At 43.1% G+C, this 15,064-nt stretch overlaps 1 protein-coding gene across 3 annotated transcripts in view; it reads right to left on the bottom strand.

Annotated features, from left to right (window-relative positions):
* Positions 1 to 4,409: 4,409 nt before the first annotated feature.
* Positions 4,410 to 15,064, bottom strand: part of LOC108555514 (uncharacterized) — a 128,169-nt gene continuing 117,514 nt past the window's right edge. For all 3 annotated transcript variants that reach the window (XM_017911175.1, XM_017911177.1, XM_017911176.1), the window contains 2 exons: positions 6,538 to 6,807; positions 4,410 to 4,802 (listed from right to left, as the gene is read on the bottom strand). In XM_017911175.1, the coding sequence (XP_017766664.1) occupies positions 4,686 to 4,802; positions 6,538 to 6,807 (387 nt within the window). In that variant the 3' untranslated portion in view covers positions 4,410 to 4,685. The remainder of the gene's footprint in view (positions 4,803 to 6,537; positions 6,808 to 15,064) is intronic.

The following is a 15,064-nucleotide window of genomic DNA, read 5'->3' as shown; positions in this document are numbered from 1 at the left end:
TTCGCGGTGAATTTTGAAGGAATATGTGGTACAGAATAAGGGTTCATTTTTCGACAATAATAAGATAGAAAGGTATAGAAAGGCAAGAGCATTGTTTAGACGAGGAGATATAACCGATGGATGGTAATTTAATTTACAGTTTTGAAATCGAAGTAAGAGACATCTGTTATCAATCGTCAGAAGATAAAGAGGATTTCCTTCTTATTATCAATGGAGAAAACATATCCGAGTTACCGACCATTGATATTTATCAAGCGATGGTTAAAACTAGTCGCTGTTTAGTTACGGTTGGTATAGAAGATCGCCTCGTTGCCTACTCTGTCGGTATAAGCAAAGACAATCACCACCCGATAATGTAGGAAGCTGCAACCAGGACTAACAATTAAAGACGATGATACGAAAAATCGAACTGTAGTTCAAGAAAAACAAAAATATCGCTCAGTTTAAAAACTTTGAAATTAATATTACGATTATCCGGAGTCAATTTCATCGATCATATTTAACATAAAAACTTTCTTTCAAAGATCACAAGCGAAGAAAATGCACCATATTAAACGTACAAGGGAGGAATAAACAAGGGTGACAAAGGAAACAATGTTGCCTTATATTTTATCGTATTTTAATGGTAGTCATATCCAAGAGTACGCCGCAGCGTGTTGCAAGAATTTCTCCTCGGTTTAATTACCGCTTACATAACTATAAAACGATTAGAAGCCACGTATCTTTTTTCCCTTTTCGAAACTTCGCATCTCTTTCAAGGGTTTACGCGTCTCTGTCTCTCGAATATTCGGAAAAAAGATTATTTAATTGCGCATTTACTTTCGTCGATGAGAGAAAGCCAATTCGACGCGACGATCGCGCAGATAACCAACGATCTATAGTCGAAATTGGCTGCTTGATTCAACCGGAAGAGAGGCGGGAATGCGAGGTTCTCCAAGTAACAAGAATTACAATATACAATAAAAATAAAAACAACCAAACAAACTATACGTACATCGTGAAAATGACCAAGTAAAGTACTCTGTCATTATTTATTCGACTTTCCGTTCGCAAACTAGCCAGTGAAGAATTACACATAACCCCTCTATCTAGACGCGTGTAACAACGTCGCCGATGATAATCTGCTCACGCAAACGCGTTATCGCGATGTCGATATCGTCGAACATACGAACGAACTTGTCGCAAAAATTGAAATGATCGAAAAGTCTTATCGAAAGTGAACAACGGTGACGAAAGAATCCGCGTTATGTCGGACGAAGGACCCACGGAAAAATGGCAGCGTTAAAACCGTTCGAAACCGCCACGAACGTGGCCGGGATCAGTGAAATTGCCTCGTTGTAAAAGGAAAGCAATCGTGGCTAAAAAATTTCCATCTCGTCTCGCACGCGTTTACAGTAACGTAATAAAACACGCGATGGCTCAGACTCGCTGGAGGTGTATAAAACTCGATCAGAACCGCCCTAAGTTCTCGTACATACTCTTACGATCAATATACAATTTCCTTTTTCTCCTTTCTCACTCGATCCATCATTTTTTTCCCCTTTTCCCCTGTCTTTTTTCTCATTTTTCGGCATCGTCGAGGACTCGACAAGCTTGGCAACGAGATAAACACGCGTTTTCCCTCGCGCAAAAAGGGTAGCACGATAGACTTAACAGGTGAAAAGGATCGTCTGGTAAAACTCGCGAATGTCAGCTCAATCGCCGGAATTTTTCTTTTTTTTTCTTTTTCCATTTTCTCAATCTCCTTTAAATCGTAATCTATCGGATAATTCAAGAAGAGACTTCGATAGCGAACCACTAAGCTTACGGAGCTTAAACGATTAAACTTTAGTTTGGCACTTGCATTCTTGAACGCGAATTCTCTGTCGTTTCCCCGATTCCTCGATTCGCGCGATTTTAACCCACGAATTCGAACGAATCTTCGATTCTCTTCCAATATTCCCCACCCCAATTTCATCCGTGAATTTTCACGCTTTCTTTAACCGTTTGAGTCCCGGAGGCTTTTGGAAGAACACGGTCGAGAAAGCCCGAACAGCGCGATAACGCTTGCCTTAACCCTTTGACTACGGCAGACTTTGAAACGCACCGGTCGTACCACACGGGTAGGAATTCATTTACAATGTCCACCGAGAACGGCGAAATTTTGGGTAGAGATGCGCCCTCCGTGTCACAAACGCAAACTGTGTTGAGCGCTTATATGCGTTTTCCGTGTCACAAAAGCCAAATTTCTGAGCGCTTATATGCGCCTTCCGTGTCACAAAAGCAAAATTTCTGAGCGCGTATGTGCGCCCACAGTAGCCAAGGGGTTAATCGAGTGCGAAGAAGTGCAAACGCCGCGATAGCGCTAGTTTAATTTTACGTCGAAAAATCCCATCGTCGTGGGATTCGATAAAAATCTCAATCCGTTCATCAATAAAAATCCCAATCGTTGCGATAGCGTTTGTTGGTGCTATGTGACATATGTGCTTCAGCAAAGTTGAACGCGCTACTTCGACTGAAAAGCGCCATCGCGCTGCTTGGGACACAAACGATTCACCCCCCAACGCGTTCTTCGCGATCGTACGTGGCTCAGGCCCTCGATTATCGTTACGTCGCTCGTACTCGCAATTTTCGCTATGTCACGTCGACTTTTTCCACCGTTTTGTACTTATTTTTTCGCGTAACGTATCTCGAAGGCGGGATTGGAGTGTCGAGGAGTAGCCTAGAAGCCTCGATAGAGGAATAGATAATCGAACGACGCGTCGTGTCATTCCCGTTCGCATTGGCGCGAGCAAGGGACTCCTGCACGCAAAGAAAGGAATTGCACGGAATTTTAATAACGTTTACCGTGGTACAGGCAGCCATGGGAAACCGTAATCTCGTTAGCTCGGCGTTGGCGGAAGAAACTTGGAAACATCGTTAAAATTAACGATGCACTCATCGGCGGCAATCGAGAACCGCAGTCGACGTGTTGATAACTTAAACGCCCGAACACCTGCCGAGAAGGATGGTGTTTTTCGAAAACTCAATGGTGCGAACATGTCAGACGCGAACGCGCGTGTCGACTGGCACCGTAGAAGTTCCACGTACGAACGCGTTACGCGTGTTTCTACCATGTATTTCTCGTTCCATGCCACGTCTAATTTCCCTGCACTTCGATTTCCACGCTTTCCCTCGTTTCGGCTTGTTCGCGAGCCCGTGAACGTTCAACAACGTGTATACCCTACTAGACTTAATCGAGTAAGTATAATAATAAAACGTGTAGTAAATATAATGTGTATGTATACACGTATGTATATAATATATATATATAATATATATAATCCTCATATCGTGTACGTCGACAAACAGTTTAAATGTCACCTAATAAACGTCTTAATCGTGTTACACCTTCCGACTAGATCGAAATTATTATTATTATTAGGGTTATCGTTTGTTAAGTATTAATTATTATTTATTCATTTATTATTATCGTTTATCGCTAACTATATTAGAAATTTGGCGCATTTTTCTTCATTTGGCATGTGTCGTTTCGCGTGGATAAATAAATTCGTTCAATTTTGAGCCAGACGAGCGTAATTCATTTGTTTGTTTATTCTCGTTCTCCTCCCGTTCCCTCCTATCGTTTATCGTATATTTTATTTTCATTCCTCCGCGTTACCGTGTTTTGCTCGAAAATTGAATGTCGCGTTGGATATAACCCTCCCGTATCGATAGACTATATATATATATATATAGAAATATTTAATAATAAAAACGTGAAACGATGAGCTTCGATTACTTTTTCATTTTTGTTATCCGAATTTTCGTCCCCCCATCAATTTCCCTAGCCGGCACGATCGCCGGGCCGACCGTTGCACGTTCGGATAGCGCTTTGTACATAAATATCCCTAGGTACGTAAGCCTGCGTATTTTCGTTTCATAGAAAAAGAGAAGAAACAATCGGAGCAGTGACTTATCCCGTTAAATGTATTGTCCACAAATTATATATTTGTCGTCCGCGATGTCGTTTCGTTTAATAATTATCGTTAATTACCGTGTCCATCGAGTGTCAGTGAACGACGAACGAGTGAATCGCACGAGGCCGCCGTTCGATCGCCTCTGCTCCTCACCCTTCGTCACCATCGTAACAGCATCATGCCTGTACCGACATTTCTACTAGCACGTGAACGATGTTGCAATTGAACGCAAGTTGAAATACATATACAAAATTCCCACGTCGTTACATTCCCTGACACGTTATCCTGTATCAGTCGATACGGATATCGATCCTTCGTCATCTTCCCTGTACACGTACATACAATCGAAATATACAATACAATCTAGTCGTCGAAGAACTCAATGAACGCAATGAACGTTGGAAGAGGACGCGCGAACGTTCGAGAAGCATCGACGAGAATCAAGACCATCGTGCAGAATTTTCGGCGCAGTGGAAGTTGCTCGCGTTTCCTTTCGTCAAATGATAAATAAACGATGAATGAAGCTAACTCTAAATCCTTCTTCGTTCACGCGATCTCTCCTCTGCTCTCCTCTCGGATGGGAGTGTCGCGAGATTAAGGTCGAGATCGAAGTGCACGCGTGGAATATCCCCACGTTGTCCTTGTACTCGGCGTTCCCGATGGATCCTCGACAGCTCGATGACTTCCGGTTCGTCAGGCGGCATAGCAGACCAACGATGGTGGATTTCGAGACGCGTCGTTCGGCTGCTACTGTATGGAACACGTCAACGGATGTGACAAAGCGTGGTCCAGCAGAATCGGTGTCCCCGCAGCCAATTCCGTCCTCGCGTCGCCGAAATCGTCGTCGCAGTCGAAGTAATTGCTCTGCAAAGAAATTAACGCAGCGTTAACAGAGATAACGGTTGGCCGTTGCTGGATTCCGTTGGAATCCATTTCGAAACGCGTGTCCTCGCGCGACACGGTAATTTCCGGTGATTTAGGGAGATTTCATAGCGCAACGGAGTAAACTTCGGATGTCAGGGATTTTTGACGCGAGATTTTTGCGGTCCGAGGATTTCGTCGCAAAATCCGACGAGGTTAAACCTCTTTGACGCGAAATTTCCCAGGCCACAGCTGTTTGACGTCGAATTTCACGGGTCAACGTTTTTTAACATTCGGCTTTCAAGGTCGAAGCTCCTCGCCGTTGAGGTTTCGAGGTCACAGCTTTCCGACATTAAGCTCCCTTGACTCTGACTGCTTCTGCTCTGCGAGGTAGCCGTTAAAAGGTCGAAGGTTCTGGCTTCGAAAGTCCGGGCGTAGGAAAATATTGACCTTGGAGGATCAATGCCAAACGGCGTGAACCTTGAAAAAGCATCGAGCTTCAATGGAATGGTCCTGTGACCGTAAATGCTCGTGAAAGTGTCTTTACAGCGGTTGAAAATGGCCAGAATTGTTTCGTTTTAAGAAAAACGAATTGCGAAGAATTATTTATTTTTCATTATAATTAGGAAGAACGAAAATCTGTGACAACATCGATTTGTATACGTAACAAATAAAACTGACACAAAGTCCATACGAAATCCGTATAGAATCAATACAGAATGGACATGAAATCGACGTAAAATTGAAATTTGGAAAGCTACGAAATTTAATGCTCCTATATACACATATATATTCTCTCACGAAAAGTCGGTATTCCGTGATTCCATAAACGTATGGACGCACGTAGGGTGGAATTTGCGCGAGGCTGAAATTGCGGCGGGTTAACCGATAAGCGATAAAATTTTTAATTAAATTCGGATGCCCGTTTCCACGTTTCATTTTCTTCCACGATGGCTCGCCGAAACGGGAACACCGGCTGATCGGGCACCTGGGCGAAAAACTGGGCCAAAGAAATATTTACGCGTCTCCGAGGAAATGGCCAATCAATGAAGACCGCCTTGCACCGGCTACAATTGGCCTCGCAGGAGTTAGGCAATTAGTTCTGAAATCGAGACAATATCCCCTTAATTTCCAAGATTATTCTCCCTGATTCGCGCTAATTACACGCGCCTCGTGTAAGTGGCCTCCTGAATGGATGCAATTACGCGCCGTACTTTAGCCCGCTTGTGGCTCAACGCACAGGGCAAATTGAATTTTTATTCCGAATTTCTTTATTCCCGCAGATGCTATCGCGACGCAGAAATTTCACTCGGGCCGAATTGATAAAAATTTCCGCCTTCCTAATTTCCCGGCTAACCGTGGGAAAAACGTGGAATTTCGGGCACAAGCGAGATTAACTCTTTCGCTGCCGAGGATCATTACAGTGGTCAGCCATGAGCGCAACCGCGATAGTAGACCACGCCTGAATCACTTCAGCGAATCGTACAAATGTTTCATCGTTCTGCGAGTAAGCCGTGGTAACGAACGTGCAGTCTGTAGCCAGAGTCTTTCGAATAAAATATCTCCGTCGAAACGCGAGGAAAAGGTGGAAATATCGATTCGATAACGAAATATCGACCCCCTGAAGAAAGAAATTTGACAGAATCTTGCGCACTCTATTAGTCAAAGCGAAATTGGAAAATTCTGTCGCGTCGAGGACAGCCGCTTTTATCTCGAGCAAAGACGAAGGAAGGCTTACCTGGCAATCGATGCATCGGCAGCTATCAGTCAACGAACAGGTAAGACCAAGAATCTCGACGGCTTCTTTGTACAGCTCCGCGCTCGATTTCCGTTGCCTCAGCGGTGTGGTCGGCGCACTGACTGTACCCGATGGTCTTCTGCCTCTCTTCAGCCTCGAAGAGGACTCTCGAGACAAGGAGGAGGTCGACGTCGATCCTCTTCGCCGATTGTCACCGGTGAACAGTGCTCGACCCGCCGGCGAGGCGAACAGTTGCAGCATGTCTATATCCTGCAGTGAAATATCATTAATCAGTACCACTGATTACGCTTTCCAGTCGTACATTCCGGTTATAAAAATTCGTTGCTGGTTACGCGAATACCATCAACTTTTGCATCCCTGAACAGGTAACTCTCGTATAACGCTCGGTACTTGTGAACCGCGGTTTCGATATTGCGTAATTTATGAACTGTAGCCAGTTTTTATGCAACATGTAGCACTCGTGTGTACTCGGATAAATATGATAAATCGAAGAGCTTTTAGGAAGCAGGGATTCATCCGTCAAAAACGTGTTTGTCAAAATATCCAATGTTGACGCACGTTTTTATTCGGAAAATCGCGACGTCGATGGAAAATCCGATGCAATCGAACAAGAGTGCGTTAAAGAACAGTTCAATTGTCACGTCGCGTCTACACGAATCTGCGATAAATAAATTTTTACAACGCGTTTAGTAATTTGCAAAGAAATTTCTGCTGCGCCATTTCTCCTCCGAAGTACCATTCCGTTGCTCCTTCGAAGCCCCGCTTATTGTCGCATTTGCAACTGGAAACACGCGCGAGGGTAATTTTTGACAGAACGGCATATCGGAACTTTTACACCTCGCGTACATTTATATTTCATACTTTCAGCATAATTTTGTGCCTTCCCTTTATTCTCGTCCCCTGCCGCGTATCACATCGCGTCGAGTTACGAGAGACAAATACCTCTGGCGGAATATTTTTCTGCTTTATTTCGCGCATTCCCCCTCCGAAACCCGATGTGCTTAAGCACTTAAACAGCTAATTACGTCGTTTGCTAGAACCTCCGCGAGATGTTTAATTATTGTTGCGCGAGCATCCACCCCCCTCGAATACAAAGGGTCGCGTGAACAAACACCGAGGGGTTGATTGGCTTTTGTTAAGGGGTGTCCGTGGTCGTTTCTGCTCGTCTGCATCGTTGACTCTCGTTAGTCTACCGCGGGGTAAGCTCGTCGGTTGCACCGGAAGGGCATTATTCTCTTAACGAGGTAAGACGTACCCCGCGAGTACCTTCTCCACCTCCTTCCACTTTTCCGCTGTCTCGTTCGTTTCATATCGGCGAGAAACTCTTTGAGACGCTTTTTTCCCCACCTGGTGCTCACCCCACGGCGAAAGGGATTTTTCTAACGACGACGAGCGTCGACGACGAGCAACGTGGAGCACCGCCGTCACGCCGAAAAACCGGCGCGCCATCTTTCTTTCCCGCGACGACTCTCGGGGTCTGAGACTCGGGCTAGAAGCGTCCGAAAAGAAATTCCACCGCCTGCAGGCTTTGGATTATCAAAGAACCGGGCGAGGTTTCCTCGAGTATTCCCGTCCCTTTGAATTCTTTGACGCATCGGGTGGTTCGAGACGATTAAAGTCACGGCCGAGATACACCACTCTGAGCGTTGCCACCCTCTGCTCTTTGTTTCCTCTTCGGGAAATTTCGCGTGCACGGAATTCGACGGTCGGCAGCTGGCCGCTTGCAGGAAAGCCGGCTTTTCAAAGGCGAAAGTAGAAACGACGGCGCAGCTTCGAGAAAGGGTAACTTAATCCCCGACTCCTGTTCATTTCGTTAATTAACATGCCTCAAAAGGCGCTCGCGTAATTCTTTCGCTAATTTGCACCGTGCTGTAACAAGCCAACTCGAGTTTCCATTGAAATTAGAAATTACAGCCACTTTAAACCTTTCTGACGCTCGGCGAAAGGTATCCGTGTGATTTTCCGCGCAGCGAGAACAGCGTCGGGGCAAAAAGAGGCTGAAGAGCAGGAGGGTGGATAAGGGAGGAAAGTAAAATGAAGGAGGAAAGAAAAATTCCTCGAGAACGCTCGCGGTTCGTTGTTATACGCGTTCCGGGAAGATTCAGCGACACACTGAGATCCTTGCCAACGTCTTCGCGAAGCTCGCGAGTCTTTTATGTCAGATACGAGTGACTCGACCGGTTGATTGAATTTCGCGTACGACGAGAGAAGTTCAATTATCGGCGCCAAGATCATTAAAAATCTCCTCTTCGGTTGCTGCAACGCGGTGCGAAACAAACGATCGTGGTTAACGGTATTACGAGGCGAACGCAGGAACCGTTTCGCTGGAAGAAAATAATTGGAACGATCCAGGACTTACGTGCGGAGGGACTCTCGTCGGGAAGACGCCGTGCTGATTTCCATGTGTCGCGGTTATTTCGATGGCCGTTAGGAAAATTACGCGACACGTCAAAGTGTTTCGCGGTTAAATTAAAAATAAAATTAAAAAATGTACACTCGGTGACACGATTTTTTGAAAAAAATTCCTTTTCATTTCTTCATTCGGAAACTTCTACGCTGTGCTATTTTCTCCAATTATTTTTCATCATATGTACATATGCCAAGATCGATTTATAATAAGGAATTATTGGTGAATGTAATGAAAATGTCGTCTGAACCTTATGACTCTCAATTTGGAAATGAACGTTATTCTTAAAACATAGTATGTACGAAATCGAATGATTTCCAACATAAAGCCACGTGAAAGTGTCTCGCAGTTAAATTAAAAATAAAATTAAAAAATATACACATGGCGACACGATTTATTGAAAAAAATTCATTCTCATTTTCTCATTCGGAGACTTCTAGATTGTGCAATTTTTCCTAATTATTTTTCATCATATGTACGTATTCCAAGAACGATTTATAATAAGAGATTATTGGTGATTGTAAAGACAATATCGTCTGAACCTTATGACCCTCAACTTGGAACTAAACTTTATTCTTAAAACATACTATATACGAAATCGAATGATTTCCAACACAAAGACACGTGAAAGTGTCTCGCAGTTAAATTAAAAATAAAATTAAAAAATATACACTCGGTGACACGATTTATTGAAAAAAATTCATTCTTCTTTTCTCATTCGGAGACTTCTAGACTGTGCTATTTTTCCTAATTATTTTTCATCATATGTACGTATTCCAAGATCGATTTATAATAAGAGATTATTGGTGGATGTACAGACAATGTCATTTGAACCTTATGACCCTTGACTTGGAACTGAACTTTATTTTTATTTGCTCCTGAACAAGGGAGATGTTCAGAGTGTTTTGGATTTATTTCTATGACGTAGCGTATACGAAATCGAATGATTTCCAACACAAGGACGACCGACTAATTAATCGATCGTAAATCTAACACGTCGCAATATTAAATACCTATGCGAGCGCGATAATTTCGAAACGAGTGCATCGCGGGTGCAATTATTTTATCGCCATCGAGATTCCGTTTGCACAGCCACGCAGACTCATCTCGGTGCATCGCGAAATCTCGACGGAATTGTGCAATCGAAGAGAGCATGGAAAATACACGCCGGTTAAAAGCCTTTTCGCCCCGGGGCCCGGAGACTTTCGAACTATTACCAACCATAAACGTTCGTGAAAAGGGGGATGCGCTTTTAGAGCTCGGTTCGCCAACGTGGAATATCTTCGTTGGAAACCGTTCCGGCTGCTTCTCCAAGAAGGGTTTTAATGCGTTCTACGCTGTTTGCCTGTGAGAGAATCGACAATCGTAAAAGCAATTCGGCTGGATTCGACGATTTAAAAAGTTTCTCGGCGATCCGGTATCGATAGCTCGTAGAATTTTAACGACACCCTCTTCGCGAGCAGGTTAAAGGAATTAAAGCGTTTCGAGATTTAAATCTCTCCACTCGAGATCTATTTCGCGAGTCTTGAGTGCCACGACTGGTCTTATCGTCCCGCGAGGATAAACGTTAATTGTACGATTTTTATCAATCGTCGATTCGAAGCCCGAGCAAAGTTCGACGGAACACTGCTCACGAGGATCGTATTTGAAATCTCAACAATGATTCCGGAGCGAAGTTTCTCTTCATCAGGCAGGAGAGATGAAATTCTTCGGCCGAGCTCGCGGTGCAAAGAGTTAATATTTGGTTGGCTGGTCAAAGTTTAAGTCGCCCTGGGACGAACTCGTGGATTTAAGTTTCACGAGCACGCCAGCGATTCGGCGGCGTTGGCTAGCAGACCCGATTAGAGCGAACACCACTTGCAAATATTCCGAGAGAGGATGGAAACACGTGCTAAGTGGCAAACTCGCGTGGCATCAGGGATAACCGAACTTTCAGCAGTCGCAAAGAAATTCAGGAGAAATATTCTCGACTTCGTCGAGATTAAACCGAGTTACCGTTCGAGGAAATACCGTGAGATAAAGCTACTTAACTGCAATCTCTGATTAACAATTAATACATTGATCGACGTCGAAGACGAGTCCTCTTAATCCGATAATAAATTCCCGGTAATATTCCGTCGAAATAATGAAACGACACGGAGAGTGGAGCCAGTTTGATCGAACAGCGAAATTAAACGGTAACGTCTGGCGTGGAAAAAATGGCGTAAAATGGCCAGGTCGGGGGATTGTTTTCTCCAGCGAGTGGGTCCTTTCACCGCGGAGCAATTGGCCGAATCTTTATTTCTACCAGGACTAAAGGCGCCCCGAAGGAAACGTCGTCTCCAGAATCCGGGACAAAAGAGTGGACAGGAAATGGCAAAGAGATCAAATGCCGGGAGATAACAAGTAGAAAGCTGATTCGATGTACCGAGTGCCTGGCCGGGTGGAGTCCATGATATTCCCTCGGGAGACATATTCAGTCTCCTCTCCCTCTCGTATTTCCACGGAACTTTCTTCCAGTTCTTCAACGCTGATAAATAGCTCGCCGGGAAGGACAAGTTAACGCTGGACGGCTTCCCTTTTCCACGGCAGATCTAGCCAGCGCGCGATGTACGCGGGCGGAATCGTGATCGAGCCTTGAAATTCACGCGAACGTTTGATGGAAGTTCCGTGTTCGCGCGGAAAATCAGATATTCCTCCAGCAAAAGCTATAACGTTCCGTTTCAATCAGCGAGGCGGGAAAGATCGCGTTACGTGACGTTTAAGCCGCTATTGTGGACAGAAATTTCCCCACGGTTTTCGTCATTAAACGTCGAGAGAGAGAGAGAGAGAGAGAGGGAGAGAGAGAGAGAGAGAGAGAGGGATGACGCGAGTTGCTTTTCGACCAAACCGTTCGTCGACTTTTCGATCTTTAACACCCGCGAGAAGAGAAAGATCCAAAGATCATGCTTGCTCGAGCGAAGATCGCGAACCCCGTCGTTGACTCGTTTCTATAACGTTACCTAACTTCGCGAAGATGTTTATCAAGACGCGTATTCCGGAATAAACTTACTTCCGCCAAGTTCCCGGCTGCAGTTCCCCGATGTCGAAAGTTTCTCTATACGCCGTTACACACTGTCAATAGCGTCTGGTAGGAATAGCGTTTGTAATAGCCCTGCCATAAATACCTACAGCGGTCTACACGTAACGGGAATGCAGCTGTAATCGTTCGATTTCCCTCTCGTAATTTTTCAAATTTTCCGAGGTTACCGTCGACACGCTTTCGTTTAAGTACCTTGGCGAAACGCGGACGCTGGTAAACTGACAAATAATCGATAATTTTTTTCAAATATCCATGGACCCAACGAACGAATAACACCTGGCCAGACTTCCGGTGTCAATTTGTCGCAGCGCGACGGCAAGTAAAATATTTTTCCAACATCAAATCCGGTGGACGTGAATTGCCACGAAATGAATTTATTCGACGGCGTACAAGAGGTCGTTGCGCGAAATATAAACGCGCGACGGATTAAATGGCACGGTAAACACTTTATCCTACAAGCTAATTAACGCGAATGCGACTGATTGATCGATTCAATCTGCCACGGCGAGATGCCGGAAATTCAATGTCTATGTCGCCACGGGATCGAGATCCCTCCCCGCGAGATGCCGGCAAATTACATTCAGTCTTGTGTACATGGTACACGAAACATCGTGTACACGTATCCGTATACACGGATAAACCAACACACGTGTCAACACGGACCTAGCTATCGCGTGTGTCGACTTATGCGCATTTGCATATATTTTCGCTTCCACGATGGATATCGCGGAGGAATAAAACACAACGAGCTTTCGGGATGATACGAGGGATGAGCAAGAAACAATTAACGATGGCGGAGAAAGAACGAGCTTTTCTCTTGTCCAACCACCCCTTTTCTCCCGCCCTCGGCGTCGAGAAGACCAACGAAAAGAGACAAACTCGCGATTACAGACCACCGACCCTCCTGGCTAATTTCAGACTCCTGTGGCTTGTAATAAAGATCCTCTGTCAATTTTCCATCCCCAATCGCGGCCAACAATTACCAACAATTTCCAACAATTTCCAACAATTTCCAACAATTTCCAACAATTTCCGACAATTTTCTGTCAATTCCTCGTCTCGGTTCCAGGAGTCCTCGTCGCGACTTACCGAATTTTCCACACGTAAGACATTTGCTTGGACGGTAACGAAGTCGTTCTACAAGGGACTGCCCTCTGCGATTGATTTCTTTAGGGAATGAAATCGAACAAGGACACGGATACTTTAAACTTCCGTCCACGCGTTTCGCGTATGCACAGAGACGATTTTCTGCCCGATCCCCGCATTGTTAATTCAACTTGCTCCCCTCGCTGTCGAGGGAAACCGAATTCGACTGTGGCTAACGGGCAGGCTTCATTTGTTTCACGACTAATTAACTTAATTCATAAACGCAGCCGCTCCAACGATTCCGGTATTTTTCGTAGCCGGCCATGTTCCGCGGATAATTGAGCGCGCCAACCCCGTTCGATGGTCAATGATATGCACACAACGTGCACGGTTTAACCAATGATTAATACTGGACGGTGAAATAGATCGCGTTACGAGGAACGAGCCCCGCATGAAACTGACACGTTCATTTTTACCGGGATTGTTAGCTACAGGACTTTGTTGCGCGGCAGTATCCGCGAAGTAATGTTTACACGTCACAACGGTATAATAGTAGTAATTAATTAAATAGAATATGTTTTGCAGAATTCTTCTCTTCGAGAGGAAGATTTAATTAATTTTATTTGGAATTACGGCTGGCATTGTAGCGATGTTGATCATTATATACGAATATTAATTTGCTGTCTTTTGTAATGTGCAAAGTAATGATACTGTCCAACAAATTATAACCTTTTCTCTAATCTGTAATATCCATTAGGTGATTCTGGTAGAGCTTACGTTTGTGAAAACGAAGCCGTCAGTTTTCGAGAAACGCGAGCTTTTCCAACAAGACTACTTCGTCTTAGCCAAAGATACAGAGGAAATGAAAATATTTTCACATAATTGCACGTATCGTGGAAATTTATCCTATGGAAGTGCAAATGCATTAATAGTTTATAAAAAATGCATAAATTATCAAATTTATTATTAATAGGAGATTGTTCACAACGTAAATTTATAATAAAAGTGAACAAATTATTAAATTATTGGTTATTACCTGAACTTATAACGTATTTATGTTAAAAATTACACTTGTTATTGTTAATAACAAATTGTTCGCGATGGAAATTTATAATAAAAGTGAAAAAATTTATAAATTACCAGCTATTATTCGAAATTAGAACGTATACTTGTGTTAAAATATACGTATAATATATAAAAAGTTTATAAATTATTACACTGATTGTTAAAAACAAATTAATATTGTTACTAACAAATTGCCCACAACGTATATTTATAATAGCAGTGAAAAAAATAGTAAATTATTAGCTATTATGGCGAAAAAATAATAAATAATAGAATCGGTAAAGTTAGAAATTTTTTAATCGGGGTGAAAACGATACCAAGCTAAGAGCTACGCACAAAGTTTAAGATATTTCCTATCTTCTGTAAATTTTCGATGTTTCAGTTAAACATTTGACGATTTTTGAGGATGCGAGAGGTAAGTGGATGGAATTCTTGGCAATGACGTCATTCAAATATACTTATAGTTGTTCATAGCGTAAATTTATAATACAAGAAAAGAATTAATTTATTGGTTATTACTTGAACAATATCATACTAATGTTTAAATGTACCTATAATTTGCAAAAGTGTAGAAATTATTACACTTATTTCTAATAACAAATTGGTCACAACGTAAATTTATAATACAAGTGGAAAAATTACTAAATTATAAACTATTACTAGTATATATAACGTATTTGCGTGAAAATGTATTCGTAACTTACAAAAAGCTAATAAATTAATAAATTTATCGTCAATAGCAAATTAAAATTGTTGTTAACAAATAGTTTGTAACGTATATTAACGATAATAGTCAAAAAAGTTAATAAATTATTAGTTATTACAGCGGAAATGTAACTTTTAAAGGAATCGGTAAAGTTCGGAAATTTTCGCCGATCTTCGGCCGG

Source organism: Eufriesea mexicana, unplaced genomic scaffold, assembly GCF_001483705.2.
Source record: "Eufriesea mexicana isolate 0111107269 unplaced genomic scaffold, ASM148370v2 scaffold124, whole genome shotgun sequence".
Classification (NCBI taxonomy): domain Eukaryota; kingdom Metazoa; phylum Arthropoda; class Insecta; order Hymenoptera; family Apidae; genus Eufriesea; species Eufriesea mexicana.
The sequence above is the reverse complement of the archived record's forward strand: the minus strand, read 5'-3'. Positions and strand labels throughout refer to the sequence as shown.